This window comes from Momordica charantia (assembly GCF_013281855.1).
Source record: "Momordica charantia cultivar OHB3-1 chromosome 6 unlocalized genomic scaffold, Mcharantia_2.0 BLBB01000006.1, whole genome shotgun sequence".
Taxonomy (NCBI): Eukaryota; Viridiplantae; Streptophyta; class Magnoliopsida; order Cucurbitales; family Cucurbitaceae; genus Momordica; species Momordica charantia.
This window is the reverse complement of record NW_028275164.1, coordinates 29364481-29379892: the sequence shown is the minus strand read 5'-3', so window position 1 is coordinate 29379892 and position 15412 is coordinate 29364481. Positions and strand designations below refer to the sequence as shown.

Sequence of the window (15412 nt, the reverse complement as noted above, 5' to 3'; positions counted from 1 at the left end):
CAAGAAAGTGTTTTGGTTGTTTCCAAAATTTGTTCCAAAAAAGAAAAACGAGAAATATATTTAGTTGCAAAATTCTTAAATTACTTAAAAAAAATTTGAAAATGAGAAAAACAGAACCTCAATTTTCCATTTTTTAAAATTCTGTTTTGGAATTACTGCATATTATATTACAGAGAGATGAATAAAATATTTCTGACATGAGATTTTGAACCCACTAATATTATTATAGAGAGAAAGTAATTTGTACCGTGAGACCAACCTTGAAAAAAGGGATACTGTTTTTGTTGCACATTTCATGCCTTGTTTTTGGTCACAAGGTTGAATGCCATTTGGGCCCATCCGGACTATGTATATTAAATAATGCTTCCTTCATTTCATCTCATATGGGTTAGGTACATTTTTAAACTCTCCTTAGTCAAACTACAACTAATTCAAGCTACACATTTCTTCATTGATACTTAATTAAGTCGAGTAGCTCCCTAATCTCACTCGACTATATTATTAAACATACTAACAATGGTTCTTAGACAATGACCTACTTGTATCGAGATGATTAAATGTGTGAAACAAGACAAGAATTTAGCTCAGCAATATTAACAATCCAGCAGGGATAATTTCCCAGGTTCTTTCTGGTTACTAATCAAATTTTTTACAAAATTTGACATAATTAATTATGAGTTGGTAGAAATTTAAAAAATAGGAAAAAGAAAAAGAAAAAGAAAACAAGAAAATGTCAATTTCAATCCAATTTCAAATTTCAAACAAGTAATAATAAAAACTGAGCAGGGGCGCCTACAAGCTTCGCCACTCGTCTTTGTCTCACTTGCTCATTAATGGCAGGTCTTGTATCTGCAAGCAACTATACGACAACGTTTACACAAATACCGATACCCTCTACGCCCCGGTACGACGTCGTACGCGGGACAATCCAAGCCCAAAACTGCGAAGGGTAACCATGGATTTGGGGGAGTGGGAGTGTGAAGCGAGTGGGAAAGTAACCATACACATTGCTTGACTGTAAAGCTAAAGCTCTTTCTGCAAATTGGCAGTCCATTTCGCCATTAATCATCCAAAAACCAACACCCATTTCAACCTTTTCTTCTGTTTTTCTACATTTGTCCCATTTTCCATGGCTTTTGTTTCCCCTTCTCTCTCTACTTCCAGTTCCCACCATTTTCCTCTTCGTCTTCTTCGTCTTTCCCTGTTATTCTCCTCTTTTTTCATAGCTGTTTCCACTGTTTCTGTACGAGTAATGGGTCCGGCTCCATCTCCTTTCTTTTCCTAATCGTGGTTTCAAGCAGACCCAGGTGCCCCATTTCTCTGTTTCTTTCTGTATTATTAGTATTCATATCTTGCTACTTGGTTTGCTCACTAGCACTGCTTGAATAAAGTTTCTAATCTTTCATTTTTTTAGCCCCTAAACCCAGACCCCACTTCTTTTTTCCTGGGAAAAACTTTCCCTAGAAACAAACAGAAACGGTCCCTGGTCTTATCTTGACTTACTGCACAGTGGTGACTTGTGTTGTAGTGTCATTTCGCCATTAAGATGGCCTACCCCTTTTGTTTTCTGTAGGGGAAATGATATGTAATCTCTTGAAGTAGCTTCCTCTGTGGTTGCTTTTTTGGAATTTATTGAAACAGTGCCACTCTTTCCCCCAAAATATTGCTTGTTAGCTTTCTCTACCTTATGTTATTTGCAGTAATACGTATAGGGAAGGCAATATCTGAATTTTGTAAGAAAGAGAGAGATAAAAATACGTTTTGTTTACTTCTTCTTCTTCCGTTCCCCTCTCTGCTAGTGCTATGTACTTAGAACGGTTTGTCCATATGTGTGTAAGGCGATTTTAACTGCGGCAATCTTTGTTCTGATATATCATTAACTCTACTTTGCATTTTGTTTTACTTACTGATGGAGTGTTTTTTTATGCGGAAATAGTGTAGACCAAGAGAAAGATTCTTTTTTGTTCTCTTCTGATATTTGGGAGGACAATCTGTTTTGTGCTCTTTTCTAAAAGTGGTTCTCTTTTGGGTTCTCTTTTTATCATTAAGAGCCATAGTTAATCATTCACCATGCCAATAGGGTCATCAACAAGACTAGTACTGCGGGAGAGAACTGATTGGCATAGACCGGAGGAAGCTGTTCTTGGACCACATGCCCTCGAATTATTTCAGCTGGTAAGAATCCTCGGAATTCAATGGTGTCTGGTGACAAATGTCTCTCTTGCTACTGAATCGAACTTTTTGCTGAGATTATTGGGTGTCATTGTATGTTTTTCTTGTGACTGATGGATTTGAGTGAAATATTCATCCATAAATGTATTTTGGGCTGCTCACTAGTGTACTGTAGTTGTGTTTCTTTGTTTTGTATATATGAAACTACTGGTTCTATCATGAAACATAATTGAACCCCATTTCAATTATCTCTTATGTAATAGTTTTAGTTTTAGGTGTAACAAAAATATGGAATATCTGAAATTAGAGTTATTTCTATCTATTCAAGAGCTAAGTTTGATTCCTTTACATATATCTAAGGCCGTAGGCTGTTAGAAGTTACCAATTATTCATCTTTTTTATCGTTATTCTCGCTAATTATACTCAATGTTTTAAAAGACTTTTGAGACGCAGGTGGCATGGAGACTTACGTCTTTTTAGACTATTAAGAGTCTTATGCCTCCATGAAAATGCACGGAAGCTTAGTCTTCATGCCTCACAAATGATTAGAAAGAGTTATATTAATGTGCCCAATTCTTAAAAAATATAAAGGTTTTTTTGTGTATGAAATGTTAATACATTAGTCGTGACACTTCAATCTATTATTATTTTTACAGCATATGCTTTAGAAATATTGAAGACAAAAATTTAAAGAATAAGTCACTTCTATTAGTGAATAGTGATAATAGTATTAATGTAAAACATATCATTTTAAAATTTTTATTTGAGTGACAATTGATAGGGGTGATTTTTTTATACTCTTATATAACTATTATGTTTAGCAATACTTGATCACACAAATTTAAGATTTAGGCTTACGCCTCACCTATTAGCTGTCTTTAGCATTTTAAAACATGGATTAAACTGCATTCATCTCTAAGTGTTATTGCTGAAGATTTGTAAGATTAAAATTTTTATAAAATGATGTATGATCCATAATCTTCAATACATTTTTAACATTAATAAACAGCTCGACTGCAGGTAGTAAAATACTTGGAGACATCAAGTGCTCTTAATACATGTGCTTTTGATCATTATATTGACCAATGGAATTGCTATCACATTATTGATGTAGATTATTTGGGAATTGTGATGATCAAAAGTTTTTTTTTGTTTATTTATTATTAATTTTTTTCAAGTTTTGGTCCAAGCTTTTACTTTATCAGGATACCTTTTTTTTTGGCTTTATCATTATCTTCATGACTTTAACAGTGAACCAGTGGTCGGATTATTTACTGAGCTTTCTTGAAAATTTTATCCAGGGTAATAAATTATGAAACATCCAACAGTTGATCATACAAACGAGGGCTATCTATAAAACAACACATAAATAGGACTTCTACAATGGGAGTGAAGCATATGCATTCTAATTCTACCATGGTTGGCAAAGTCTCAAGGAGCCACAAATTGCTGTGGAAAGCTGTTGATAGACCTACCAAAGAACTTAAATCGCCTTCTCCGAAAAAATTGGCGGCTACATCATCAAATAAGCAGCTAGATCCAACAGCATCAACAAGAGTAGCTTGTTGCAGAAGTCGGAGATTTTGTACTTGTAAAAGTTGTAATGAGTATGGCCAACATAATGAGATTAGCCTTAAATTGGTCCAGAAGAATGAAGCGACTGAGCCATTTTCTAGTAAAAAATTTGTTAGTGTGGCTGACCAGCAGTGTAAACAATTACTTGATGCATTGGGAATTTTTAATTCAAACAAGGAACTGTTTATAAATCTACTACAAGACCCGAATTCTCTGTTAATTCAACACATTGAAGACTCTACTGATTCGCTGGACGGAAAACAGCAGATGAGGACCTTCCTTGATGGCAGATTGTCAGAAAATAAGAAGAGAGAAGTGGGGGAATATGAGGAGCCTGCCTATGGTCAAAACTTGAAGCCCTGTGATAGATTGCCCTCTGAGGAAAGTGATGATTCTCAATCCTTGGAGAGAATAGTAGTCTTAAAGCCAAATCCAACTAGCTCTCAAAGTTCTACAGCGGGAACCAATTATTGCTCTTCTCTGCAATCTCATTCTAGTTTCATAAATAATATGCAGAGTGACAAGAGATCAACTTTTTCTTTCAGACAAATAAAGAGGAAGATGAGGCAAGCAATGGGGGTCGGAAAAAAAGAAGGTGAATGTCTATCAATTCATGAGATGTCCAAGAAAACTCCACATGTTGGTATGGAGGCAACTGGAAAAAGTTCCAATAACAATATTCAAACCAGTGGTAAAGGAATTTCTAGTTCTATTCAAGATTCCCTGAAAAGAGATCAAATAGACAAGGCATTTTACTCTAGAAATGGGGACAAGACGGCTTCGACAAGTGAAAGTACTGGCAAAAACGTAGGCCAGTCAGCTGTTATGAGTCATCTCAAACGACAGAAATCTAAGAAGCATGAAGGAGACAAAGAAGTTTCAAGAAAAATGAAAGTAAAACCATGGGGGTGGGTGATGTGCTTTTCTGACGATGACATAATGCCATCAAATAAACCGGGAAGCCATGCTGCAGGTCATATGAGATATTCCCAACTTAGTAATAAGAAATTTGTTTATGAGAAGAAGTCAAAGCATCAGAATGAAGGGAAAAAAAGTTGCGAAATGCCACAAATGGCTAAAGTAGAAGCTTCTTCTTCAGAGACAAGGAGAGATGATGACCAATTACACGGGTCAAATACAGAGTTGAATATGTCATGCGTCATTTTTCCTGATGTCAAAGTGGATGAAGATCTTAATATTGAAGGTGTTAATATGCTGTTGCTATATCTTATTTGGCTCACGGTTCTTCCGTACTTAGACTAAAATGAAGCATATGCAGGGTCTGTGAAGATCATAAAAGACATTGCCACTATACACCAGGAAGGAAATAATTTTTGTGAAGCATCATCATCTGGATTTGATGACTCCTGCAAGACTAGTTTTTGTCAGAGAACCAACAAGACCAATGGCTTTGGAGAAGAAGGAAATCTGGAGCTCTCGAAACTGGTGAGCTGCACTCTTTACTATGGAAGAACTATTAGGGGGCTATTATACAAATTTGTTCTTGGTTATCATAGACATGCAACATTTATTTGTCTGTTCAAGATTGAATAATCCATATTCTGATGTCTAGCATCCTAGAATATCCTCATCCATTGGTATTTGATACCCATCTTTGCGTTGCCGCTTGATATTTCATTTTACCATGGCAATAGTGTATTTTTTCAAACTCCTAAATTTTTCAACTATCGCATTTTCTTAAAATGCATGACTTTTGCATAAACATATTCCACTGTCTATCATAATATAACTTTGTTAAGCCTTCTGTCTCAAGATTCTCGTGTGTATATATATATATATATTTATTTATTTTTTGGATAAAATACAATATATCAAAGAACCAACAACAAAAGAAGGGAACAACCTAAGGGCAGAAGGTAGAGATCACCCTCCCCCAAGCTCTAAACAATAGCAGCACTTCAATCATTGACAATTATGTAGGCTATCATTACAAAAGAATTTCTTATAGTTCATAGTCCGCCAAGAAGCAATATCAGAAAAAATCTTCTAACAACATTTTATCTTCGAAAAGCCTACTATTTCTTTCCCTCCAAAGAAGTCAAAGCAAAGCCCTAACTGCACAATTCTAAGCACATAAACTTTGCCTCTAAGGAGCCCTCCACCAAATTCTCCAGAAAAAGATTGTCTATCTTACGAGGGAGACAAAGGGTTAAATCTATCTCAGAACACAGAAAAGACCATCCCCTGTTCGTTGAAGAACAATGCAAGAAGAGAACCACTGTTTCTTCCATGCTATTACAGAGGTCACAAATAGAGCGAGATAGAACTGAATAAGGAAACCTTTTGTATTCACACTTCTATAGAACAAGGACCAAAAAGGAAAACTTGACTTTCTTGGGAACTTTAAAGTTCCAGATATATTTCACAACATGGGCCTTCTATTGTGGCAAGGGACTGATTAGAAGGGAAAAGGCCGACTTTGTCTTTCCTCTGGCCAATTTGCAAAAACTCCAGCTTCCAGCTTCTCTGTTAGTAAAACCCACCTAGAAATCTCCCTGTCAAAGAGGTTTATTCTCAGCCCTAAATCCAAAGTATGGGACGCTTCCACCCAACAATAAGCAAGCATACACCCCTTTTTGTAAGATAGCCCATAAAAATCTGGAAAGATAGGGGAGAGAGGGGAAGAATCAGCCTAAGCATCTTCCCAGAAACGCACCCTCCTCCCATTTGACGCCTTAAAACTACAAAATTCATGAATCCCTTTCTCATGTGTATCCAAATATGCTTATTTGGTCATCTCTTTTTCAAGCTTATTTGAAGGACTTTATTCCTAAGGACCACCACCACCCCCCCACGAATTGAATAGCCATACAGATGCTTCGATTGCATTTTGTTCTTTTTATGTAACAGTTTTTTTCCATATCAAAGAAGACTAATATAAGAGTCTTTTTCACTATATAACTGGCAACGTGCAGAATTCGCCTTTGGAGTTTCAACCATCAGCTTTTTCGGTAGATACATTTCCATCCTGCTCATCAAGATTTCAGGCAGTGGAAGATCCTAATGGTTTGCATGATAGAGAAGTGCAGCCAGTACCAGAAACTATTCATGACCAACTTTTGGTAGATGCCACCTCTAGTAATTCCGGTTTCGCCCCAGAAATAGGTATATTAAGTTACAAAGGCAGCTTTTCTTTTATTTATAAATCCATTTTTCCAATCTTAGACTAATGCAAGATAGTAAAACTTCACAGCCGAGTCATCTGGTGAAGCACTTCCCATTGATTTTGAAGAGCACCACTGTGCTGGTTTGGCAAGGTTGCAAGAGGCTCTTAGTCCTACCATCGCTTCCTTTAATTGTTGCTGCTCCATATCTCAGTACATACTCGAGCTGTTGCAAGCCTCGAAACAGAATTGGGACGAACTATCGGTAGAGTGTCATTCTTCAGCTTGGCTGCGAATTCCATTTGTCGACAAAGCGAAGGTGTTTGGTAGCCAGTTATGTGGTGATTGTGTGCTTCTTTTCGACTATTTTAATGAAGTCCTTGAGGATGTTTTCCACTGTTATATTAGATGCTCCCCTTGGTTATCGTCTTATAAGGCACACTTCCAAGCACCAGATAACGAGAGCGCTATGTATCATGAAATGATGCAACATGTGGACTGGCCACTTCTGCAGCAGCAACAGCCACAAACACTGGAGCATCTATTTCTAAGAGACTTGACGAGATCCAGAACGTGGATCGATTATCGAACTGAAACTGAAAAGATTGTTACCATTATAGCAGAATCGATTTTAAGAGAATTAACCATTGAAAGTGTTGTATACCTTGGTTTGTGAAGCTCCCCTTTAGCATTATAATACATCTGATATGTTCAGAGTTCCTATGTAGAGTCACTCAGCTGTCTATTTGAATAGAATATCAAGCATTCTTTGGCTTCATTCTATCATTGCATTTTATTTGTATAGTTTAGTTCCAATTATATCAATGGACATTATCCAATTTGCTTTTACCTCATTTTTTATATGTTTTTTCAAATAATATTAATATTCTCAATGTTCAATGTGTATAATGGATTGAAGAAAATGATTATGAGTTCATATGCTGATTGGTTAATTCTGGTCATTCATATACCATTAGGAAATTTGCAGGTAAGCTCCCAACCCTTGGTTTCAAGAAGCCTCTCTTGAAAACATAACAATCTACCCTAGTTGAGAAGTCATGTTTATATTGTTAAATATATTCTTTATTCCAAACTACAAGTTAATTATATAGATTATGCAGACATTTAAAGTTATGCTATTTGCATTAACTCAAGTGCATGAAACTCACATTTTGTACAACGTAATAACTCTTACAATCATAACGTAATATTATTTTGATTTTTGTGCTTTCGACTTTGGTTCATCTTTTTACTGTCAAAGACATTCATTTTGATCCATGTACTTTCAAATGTCCATTCTGATTAATGTACTTTCAACTTTTGTTCATTTTAGTTTTTTTGACCATTTTGGTCATTTCATTTTTATTTTTGTCTAATTTCTTTCTATCATAATCTTACTTCATTCACTAAATTTCTTAAAATATAGTCATAAATTTGTATTAAATGGTTTCTATTGTGTACAAAATTTGTGTTAAAATTTTGTAAATAAGAACCAAATAGAACACTTTAAAAGTAGAGGATCTAAATAGACATTTTGAAAGTATAATGACTAAAATGGACAACAGTTGAAAGTATAGGAACCAAAACGAACTAAAATCAAATGTAGAGGACGAAGCATGTAAAGGCTAGTAAGCTCTAAAATATGGGAAAGTTATTGTATTATTCTTCCCGACATAAGTCCATTTTTCTTTTGATTTGGAAGACTGGTACGTGGCTTGAATTACTAGAGGTTAGGGTAACTCAAGTATTAATCAAGCGATTTTGACATGTTTCATACTTGGAAGATAAATCTCATCCTCAAGATTTAAGGCTATTTCTATTGTTGGCAAAGTTTGCAATTTTGTAGGCTTGAAAGCCTTTTCAAAAAAGGCATATCTAATTGTGAAATGCTACCAATAAAGTAAAAATAACTCTCATGGAAAGTAATTAAGAGTCACATGCATCTAGAATTATTTTTTAGTACGACAACATGTGGGATGTAAATTTGAATTTATGACGTTTTTGATTGGGAATACATGTATTAATCAATTAGAATTTTCTTTTGACATTAACGAAAGCAAGATCTTTTATAGGTTATGTTAAATTTTATTAAATTGTGTGATTTAAATACCAAATAATTATTTAACAGTTAAATAATTATAAAGTGCATTCATTAAAAATTAAAAAAAATTCAATACATTTGAAGTTAAAAAAATTTTAAGGTAAACGTATTAAGTTCAAAAACCTTATAAGGGTAAGATGCAAATAATGGCTATAATTTAAAAGTGCTTGTAATTATACCTTTATTGTTATAAAGTGCTTTCTTTTTTCCATGTGGTTCTTGAATTATAACAAGCATGTAACCTTTTCTAAATTTTAAATTCCTACCACCAATAATAAATTAAAAATCCAAATTTTTTTAGTAAAAAATATATATATATATTTAATTCGAACATCTTCTCAAAGTCAATGATTCGATCTCCACATTAAAAGTGTGATTCCTTAAACTAAAGGATATTAACCAACGTGAGCACAACCCAACTAGCCAAGATATTTTTTTCAATCAAATGATATGAAGTTGAATCCTCACTCTATATGTTGCCGAATTCAAATATTATTTATATTCTTTTGTTACGCAAGAAACTAAGTAAATAAAGAATATGTTTAAATTTTACCCATATTTGAATAGAAAAAAGAAAATGGAGAAAACTGAAGCAAACATGTATGGAAAACCTTAATTACCATTGAAGAATGTAACTGAAACATCAGAACCTAACGAACCAAAAACATGTCTGGAAACTTTGTTTTTCCAAAACTTGGAGAATTCTCAAAGGAAAGTTAGTTATTTTTTCAGACTATCAACATAAAGGATTATCCCATGATTTCACCTATAAAAGCAGACATAATCCTACTTTGGGATTATATTCAAACAAATCTGTTGTCTTGTGCTTTTGCAATTTGCTGCAATCATGTCTGGTGAAGATTTGAAAAAACTGAGGTTTCTGTTTTTTGTTGTGTCTGTTTTTGCTTTTGGTGCAGATGGTTTCAGACTACTACAAATGTTGTCTGAAGAAGAAGAGTTGGAACTCAACAGACAGCTCAAACAACTCAACAAACCTGCAATCAAGAGTTTTAAGGTAACTTGTTTCTTTTATATAAATGGTGATGGAAGTGTGATTTTTGGTTCTCATTTTCATCTTGATGTCTTAAATAGCATTGGAAGGACAATATTTTTGTGTCGAGATGTACGTTTAAAAACTTAACCGATCCGTAAAATCTTTTAGTCTGACATTGAATCAATATCGTATAAGAATAGGAGGTTTTGTTTTCAAACCTGAAATCAATATCGTATCAGAATAGGAAGTTGAACCTTTCTCATGCAAGACGTAGAACAATTGTTCCACTTTTGTGATGACCAAAAAGCAAGAGCTTGAACTCAACTAGCCAACCGGTTAGAATCATTTTTGTGGTCTCCAATCGAGATGGAAATTATGATCTGGTGTAAGGGACATTATCCTCATAATCTAGAGGTCGAATGTAGCCTATGCTAAGGAGAAGAGCTTCTTTTGTTGTTCCATCTCTACATGTTATTATTCACCTAAATATCGGAATTCTAGCTATTTTCTATTCGTTTCATATAATAGTTATCGTGTTGATCTTCGAGAAACACGTTGCGAATATGGAGAAAAGTTGCAACTTTCCAACTTAAACATGCTTTTGGGTCAGTGAATATGAAGTTTGTTGAACAAAAATATGTCATCTTTTTCTCCTCTTTCTTTTTGTAGAATGAATTTGGTGATACCATAGATTGTGTTGACATCTACAAGCAACCTTCACTTGATCATCCTCTGCTCAAGAACCATACAATCCAGGTTGGCTCGACTTGCTAAACTTTCTAAAACAAATGTTCTGAATGAGTTATGAACTCCATTACTTCCTGATCTTAACATATAGATGAAACCGACGATGATCCCAAAAGGGCTGATAAGCGATACATCGAAAGTCGAGATGCTACTGCGGCATCTTCCAAACATTAACAACTGCCCACCAGGATCAGTGCCAATCAGAAGGACTACAAAGGAAGATCTTATAGCAGCTAAAAGTTTCAAGCCATTGTGGTCTCATCAGGCAGCGGATAGTTCCCGGCCGAGCACTACGATCGACGCCAATGGCTATCATGTAATCGAAAGCGTCACCGATAAAGCATCTCCGCTCTGTTGACGACATCGAGTTTCGATTTTTACTGACAGTGTTTTTCTGCCTTTTAATTTTTTTCTTTTCTAGCTTGCAACACTCAACTACAAGACCAGAGTTTATGGAGCAAAATCACAAATCAATGTGTGGAACCCAATTCCATCAATGGATCAATTTAGTTCTGCCAGTATATGGCTTTCTCGAGGCTGTAGAGATCAACAGAATACCATACAAGTTGGTTGGGGAGTATGCAACTGTTTCTCAACCCCTTTAATTCTTCTATCTTTTCTTTTCAACAGGGTAACAACAGTACGTTTTGTGAAGTTCGACTAAATCATACTAAAGGGACCGATTGAAACTAAGTCCTGATCATATGGCCTGAACTAAAAATAATAAAATCATAGAGACCAAATTAAAATGATGCCCAAACCATCATGATCATGTTTTTAAATCCATTCATCATTCTCTTACTTTGCTTTCAGGTTCAACCAAAAGTGTTTGGGAACGTTACCAGATTAACTACCTACTGGACAGTGAGTCACATTTTACTTTTTTTTCATCACTATTCTGCTAAGTTTTATGGTTCTTTCTAATTAAAAAACAACTAAAACTTACAGGCAAATGGTTACCAGAGCACTGGATGCTACAACCAACTCTGTCCCGGGTTCGTACAAGTCAACTCCGGGATCATGCCCGGCCTCCCTCTAAGCCCAATCTCCACCTACAATGGACCCCAATACGATATTCACATCAGCATGCATCAGGTTCGTTAAACCATCACTGAACTGAAAAACTTATTAGTTATAATATAATTAAGGTTCTTGGTTCCTAAGCTTTCAAGATTTTGTCTAAGCTTTTAGGATTTTGTCGAATTAGTTCTTAGACTTTAAAATATATCTAACAGCCAACAGGTACTAGATTTTTAATGTTGTGTCTAGTAAGTCTCAATTTTTCAAGTTTGTGTCCGATAAATTCTTAGCATATTGAACAACTTTTTAAATTTATAAACTGAATGACATTAAATTGAATTTGAAGTTTGTGTAGTAGATAAAAGACCTATTAAAAATTCGGAGAACTACGAGACACTAAGTTCAAGGATCTATTAGAGATATTTCTAAACGTTCAAAGTATTTGTAATTCAACCTGTATTTTTAATCTTTTGCACACATTCTCAATCCTCTCCCACTAACTAATGAGCGTTATTCTCAACACTTTTCCTACTAATAACAGTTTTAGACACAACATTGGAAATTCAGGATATATTAAGCACAATACTAAAAGTTCAAGAACTAAACTCATAACTCGACCTATACTTTTAAATCTTTCATACATATTCTCAACACTTCTCCACCGACTCACACTAACGAGTGCGATAACCGTCGGTTTACAGGATACGCACACGGGGAATTGGATGTTGATGTTTGGGGACAAGTACATAGGGTACTGGCCAAAGGCAGTGGTGCCAGGGTTGGCAGATGGGGCAGCAGTTGCAGCATGGGGAGGGGAAGTTTACAGTCCTACATCAGAGGCAGGGCCAGCCATGGGAAGTGGCCATTTCCCTGAAGAGGGCTTCAAAAAAAGTGCTTTTGTGAACCAGATTCAGGTGGTGAAGTATACAAGTTCAAGTGGTTTTGTTGATCCAGATGATTCAGAGCTGAGTGTTGTTCTGGACAGACCTATCTGTTTTGGGCTCATTAATAAGTTCACTGTGGATGGGAATTGGGGGCGCCATATCTTCTTTGGAGGGCCAAGTGGGTGTAAGTGAAGAAACAGTTTTGCCCAATTTGTCCTTTTTCTTCTTTTCTTTTCTTTTCATTTGGTGAACAAAACCCGAATCTATGACACCCTTGATTTGTACGAGGTGAAATTACAAGTTTAGTTTGTGAACTTTCAAACTTTGTAGCTAATAACCTGTCACTTAACATTTAATGTTGTGTCTAACGAGTTAACCTTTAAAAATAGTCTATTAGACATTTTCTGAAATTTAGGAACCTATATTAGAGATAATATTGAAATTTTAGAGACGAATCAGATACTTTATAAATTTTAGAGACTTATAAGATAGCATGATTGAAAATTTAGGTCCTGTTTGGTAATGTTCCCTTTTCTCGTTTTCAATTTTCTTAAAAAATCTAAATATTTTGCAACTAACTATGTTTCTTGTTTCTCATTGGGAATATTCTCAAAATTGTATAGAAATTTTGGAAACAATTAAAACGAGTTTTTCTTTCTTCTCATTTCTAATTTGTTCCAAAGAATTAATATAAAGATTGTTTGAATTTATAGATGTTTGGACTATGCAATTCATTTTTTTTTATTAAAAATGAAGAAACATGAACAATAACAAGAAACATTACCAAACGAGTTCTTATGGACCAATAAAAAACTTTTTAAAATTTAGAAACTTATTGGACACCTCAACATCTAAGAGACTATATTAGACAACTTTTAAGTTACCTATTAGACACAATTTCTTAAAGTTTAGAGACCAAATTTATAGTTTAATAATGTGTGGTTGTTGTGTTTGATAGTAATAATAGCACATGCACGTTGGACATACAAACACATTAGATATATGTTTAGGCATTTTTAGAACACATTGGACACTTGGAAAGATATGCAGGATCATGGATGATTCGCATCCTCAAATGCTGCTTTTTAAGTTTAACTTTAATCTCTTTTAATGGATGCTAAAAGAAAAATATGATATAAAAGTCAAATTACCAATTTAGTTTTTGTGATTTAGTTAAATTTAAAAACTATCCTTAAATTATTGTTTACCAATTTCAAAATCAATCTTTTTTTTCTTGCTTGGAGTTAGCTAATTAAAGATTATAGCTCGATCCCCACTCTGTAATTAGTGGACCAAGTTTCGGTAACCGGCAGGCAATAGAGTCAGTCCGTCGATAGGTGCAAGCAAGTGTAGCGTATCACATAGATAAGCCCTTACTTGTCAGTGCATGATAGATAGGGTGGGTGAAGCACGAAGGGGATGGAATGTCTGAGAGATTGAAAGAGTCGGCCTTGAAAATCGAAGTATTGATAGGAATATTGGGTTCGAAGGCCTTCCTCCCTCCTTGAACTCAAAGGATTAAACTAGAACGATCCCTAGGATCCAGACGATTCCACTGCGTAGAGCTTCAATCAATAGGTTGTTTCAGAACTTTTCTTGGGAGTATGGTATGGGTTACTTTAGCACCGTAGCGCTTGGTACTTAAACATTGGCTCGAGGTATTTTCTCTACTCCTTACCTTGAAAAAGTAGGGCCACCCTGTAATGCCAAATGAGAGAGATCCTGAGACCATAGAAAGTATGGTTAAGAAAGCTTAAAAGAGATAATAGTTACTACCTATACTAACAAGGTGCACCTTCCTTTTCAGTAACTCAATCGTAAGAACTTCAAAGTTTAGAGCAATCTTCAGCTGAGTGAGAACTAGACGATGACGCGGTCGGATCACAGGGGATGCAGGGGGCGTTACACCCCCCGGAAAAGAAAGATGGAAAGAGGGGAGTTGGTTGATAAAAATGGACAGTCACGATAGTGTAATATCAATTTAATGACCTCGTCATCGAAAGTGGCTTCCAACTTGAAAATCCGTCTTTAAGTAAGCTACATCCCATATCATTCAAACCCTTGGAATTAAAAATATTAGGTTATAATTAGAATATGTGTGAAATTAAACATAATTCCACATCTAAACATGAGAATAAAGTAGACGGAATGTTGTAATTTAAAATTTTATTTGGATTGTTTTGTGTGATCTGTGTAAGCATGTGATTCACAGATGATCCTACAATGGCCCTATTTAAGATCTTATAAAAGGATGCTCATGTTTTTGGCTTGTATGCATTATGAGGAAACCCAAAAATGGGTGGATTCCAATACAATTTGTCCTTTTCTACTCCCATTCCTAATATTTTTTATTTTAAAATAATAAAAATTCAAATGAGACTCGCGTGGAAAATTTTTCGTAATGGGCGAAAGCTTGACAGAACAAATATATGTATATATTTGTTGAATAAATATATGTTGTATATGGAAATTATGTAACACTGGCAAATGAATTATAACGTAGCTACATACAATAATAAATCTTGACAACTTGATGAATCGAAACTTAATGAAATACAGTCGAGACACGCTTCAATAGTTCTAATCGAAAGATAATTATTCTCTGCACAAGTTGCTAGCCGTCGTCTTAGTAAGATATAACGATTAACTCTAGGTAAAACAACGATCTCGAACTAGTCTAATCTGACAGAATTCCTACATATTTGCTCTCAACATAAACAAAAACAACAAAATAGGGAGAGAAAAAATCTTGTGAGAGGAGAAACTCAAAATTTTTTTTTTTGACAAAGAGAAA

The 15412-nt window shown here is 34.9% G+C and overlaps 2 protein-coding genes across 2 annotated transcripts; both read left to right on the top strand.

The window, feature by feature from the left end:
• Positions 1-839: 839 nt before the first annotated feature.
• Positions 840-7721, top strand: TRM12 (uncharacterized). The gene is made up of 6 exons (XM_022303817.2): positions 840-1307; positions 2081-2175; positions 3474-4951; positions 5027-5193; positions 6684-6873; positions 6962-7721. The coding sequence occupies exons 3-6, from the start codon at positions 3556-3558 to the stop codon at positions 7546-7548; spliced, it is 2340 nt and encodes a 779-aa protein (XP_022159509.1). The 5' UTR covers positions 840-1307; positions 2081-2175; positions 3474-3555; the 3' UTR covers positions 7549-7721.
• Positions 7722-9830: 2109 nt separating this feature from the next.
• Positions 9831-12951, top strand: LOC111024921 (protein neprosin-like). The gene is made up of 7 exons (XM_088125275.1): positions 9831-9988; positions 10637-10723; positions 10806-11030; positions 11136-11345; positions 11462-11578; positions 11663-11809; positions 12436-12951. Exons 1-7 carry the CDS (start codon positions 9911-9913, stop codon positions 12808-12810), a joined length of 1239 nt encoding a protein of 412 aa, XP_087981401.1. The 5' UTR covers positions 9831-9910; the 3' UTR covers positions 12811-12951.
• The last annotated feature ends 2461 nt before the right edge of the window (positions 12952-15412 follow it).

Excerpts from the sequence above, each read along its gene's own strand:
- LOC111024921 (XM_088125275.1), top strand. The coding sequence starts at position 9,911 with ATGTTGTCTGAAGAAGAAGAGTTGGAACTCAACAGACAGCTCAAACAA. Across the intron at positions 9,989-10,636 it reads CTGCAATCAAGAGTTTTAAG|AATGAATTTGGTGATACCAT; the intron begins GTAACTTGTTTC and ends TTCTTTTTGTAG. Across the intron at positions 11,346-11,461 it reads TATCTTTTCTTTTCAACAGG|AATGATGCCCAAACCATCAT; the intron begins GTAACAACAGTA and ends AGACCAAATTAA.
- TRM12 (XM_022303817.2), top strand. The coding sequence starts at position 3,556 with ATGGGAGTGAAGCATATGCATTCTAATTCTACCATGGTTGGCAAAGTC. Across the intron at positions 4,952-5,026 it reads TGAAGATCTTAATATTGAAG|GGTCTGTGAAGATCATAAAA; the intron begins GTGTTAATATGC and ends AAGCATATGCAG. Across the intron at positions 5,194-6,683 it reads ATCTGGAGCTCTCGAAACTG|AATTCGCCTTTGGAGTTTCA; the intron begins GTGAGCTGCACT and ends GGCAACGTGCAG.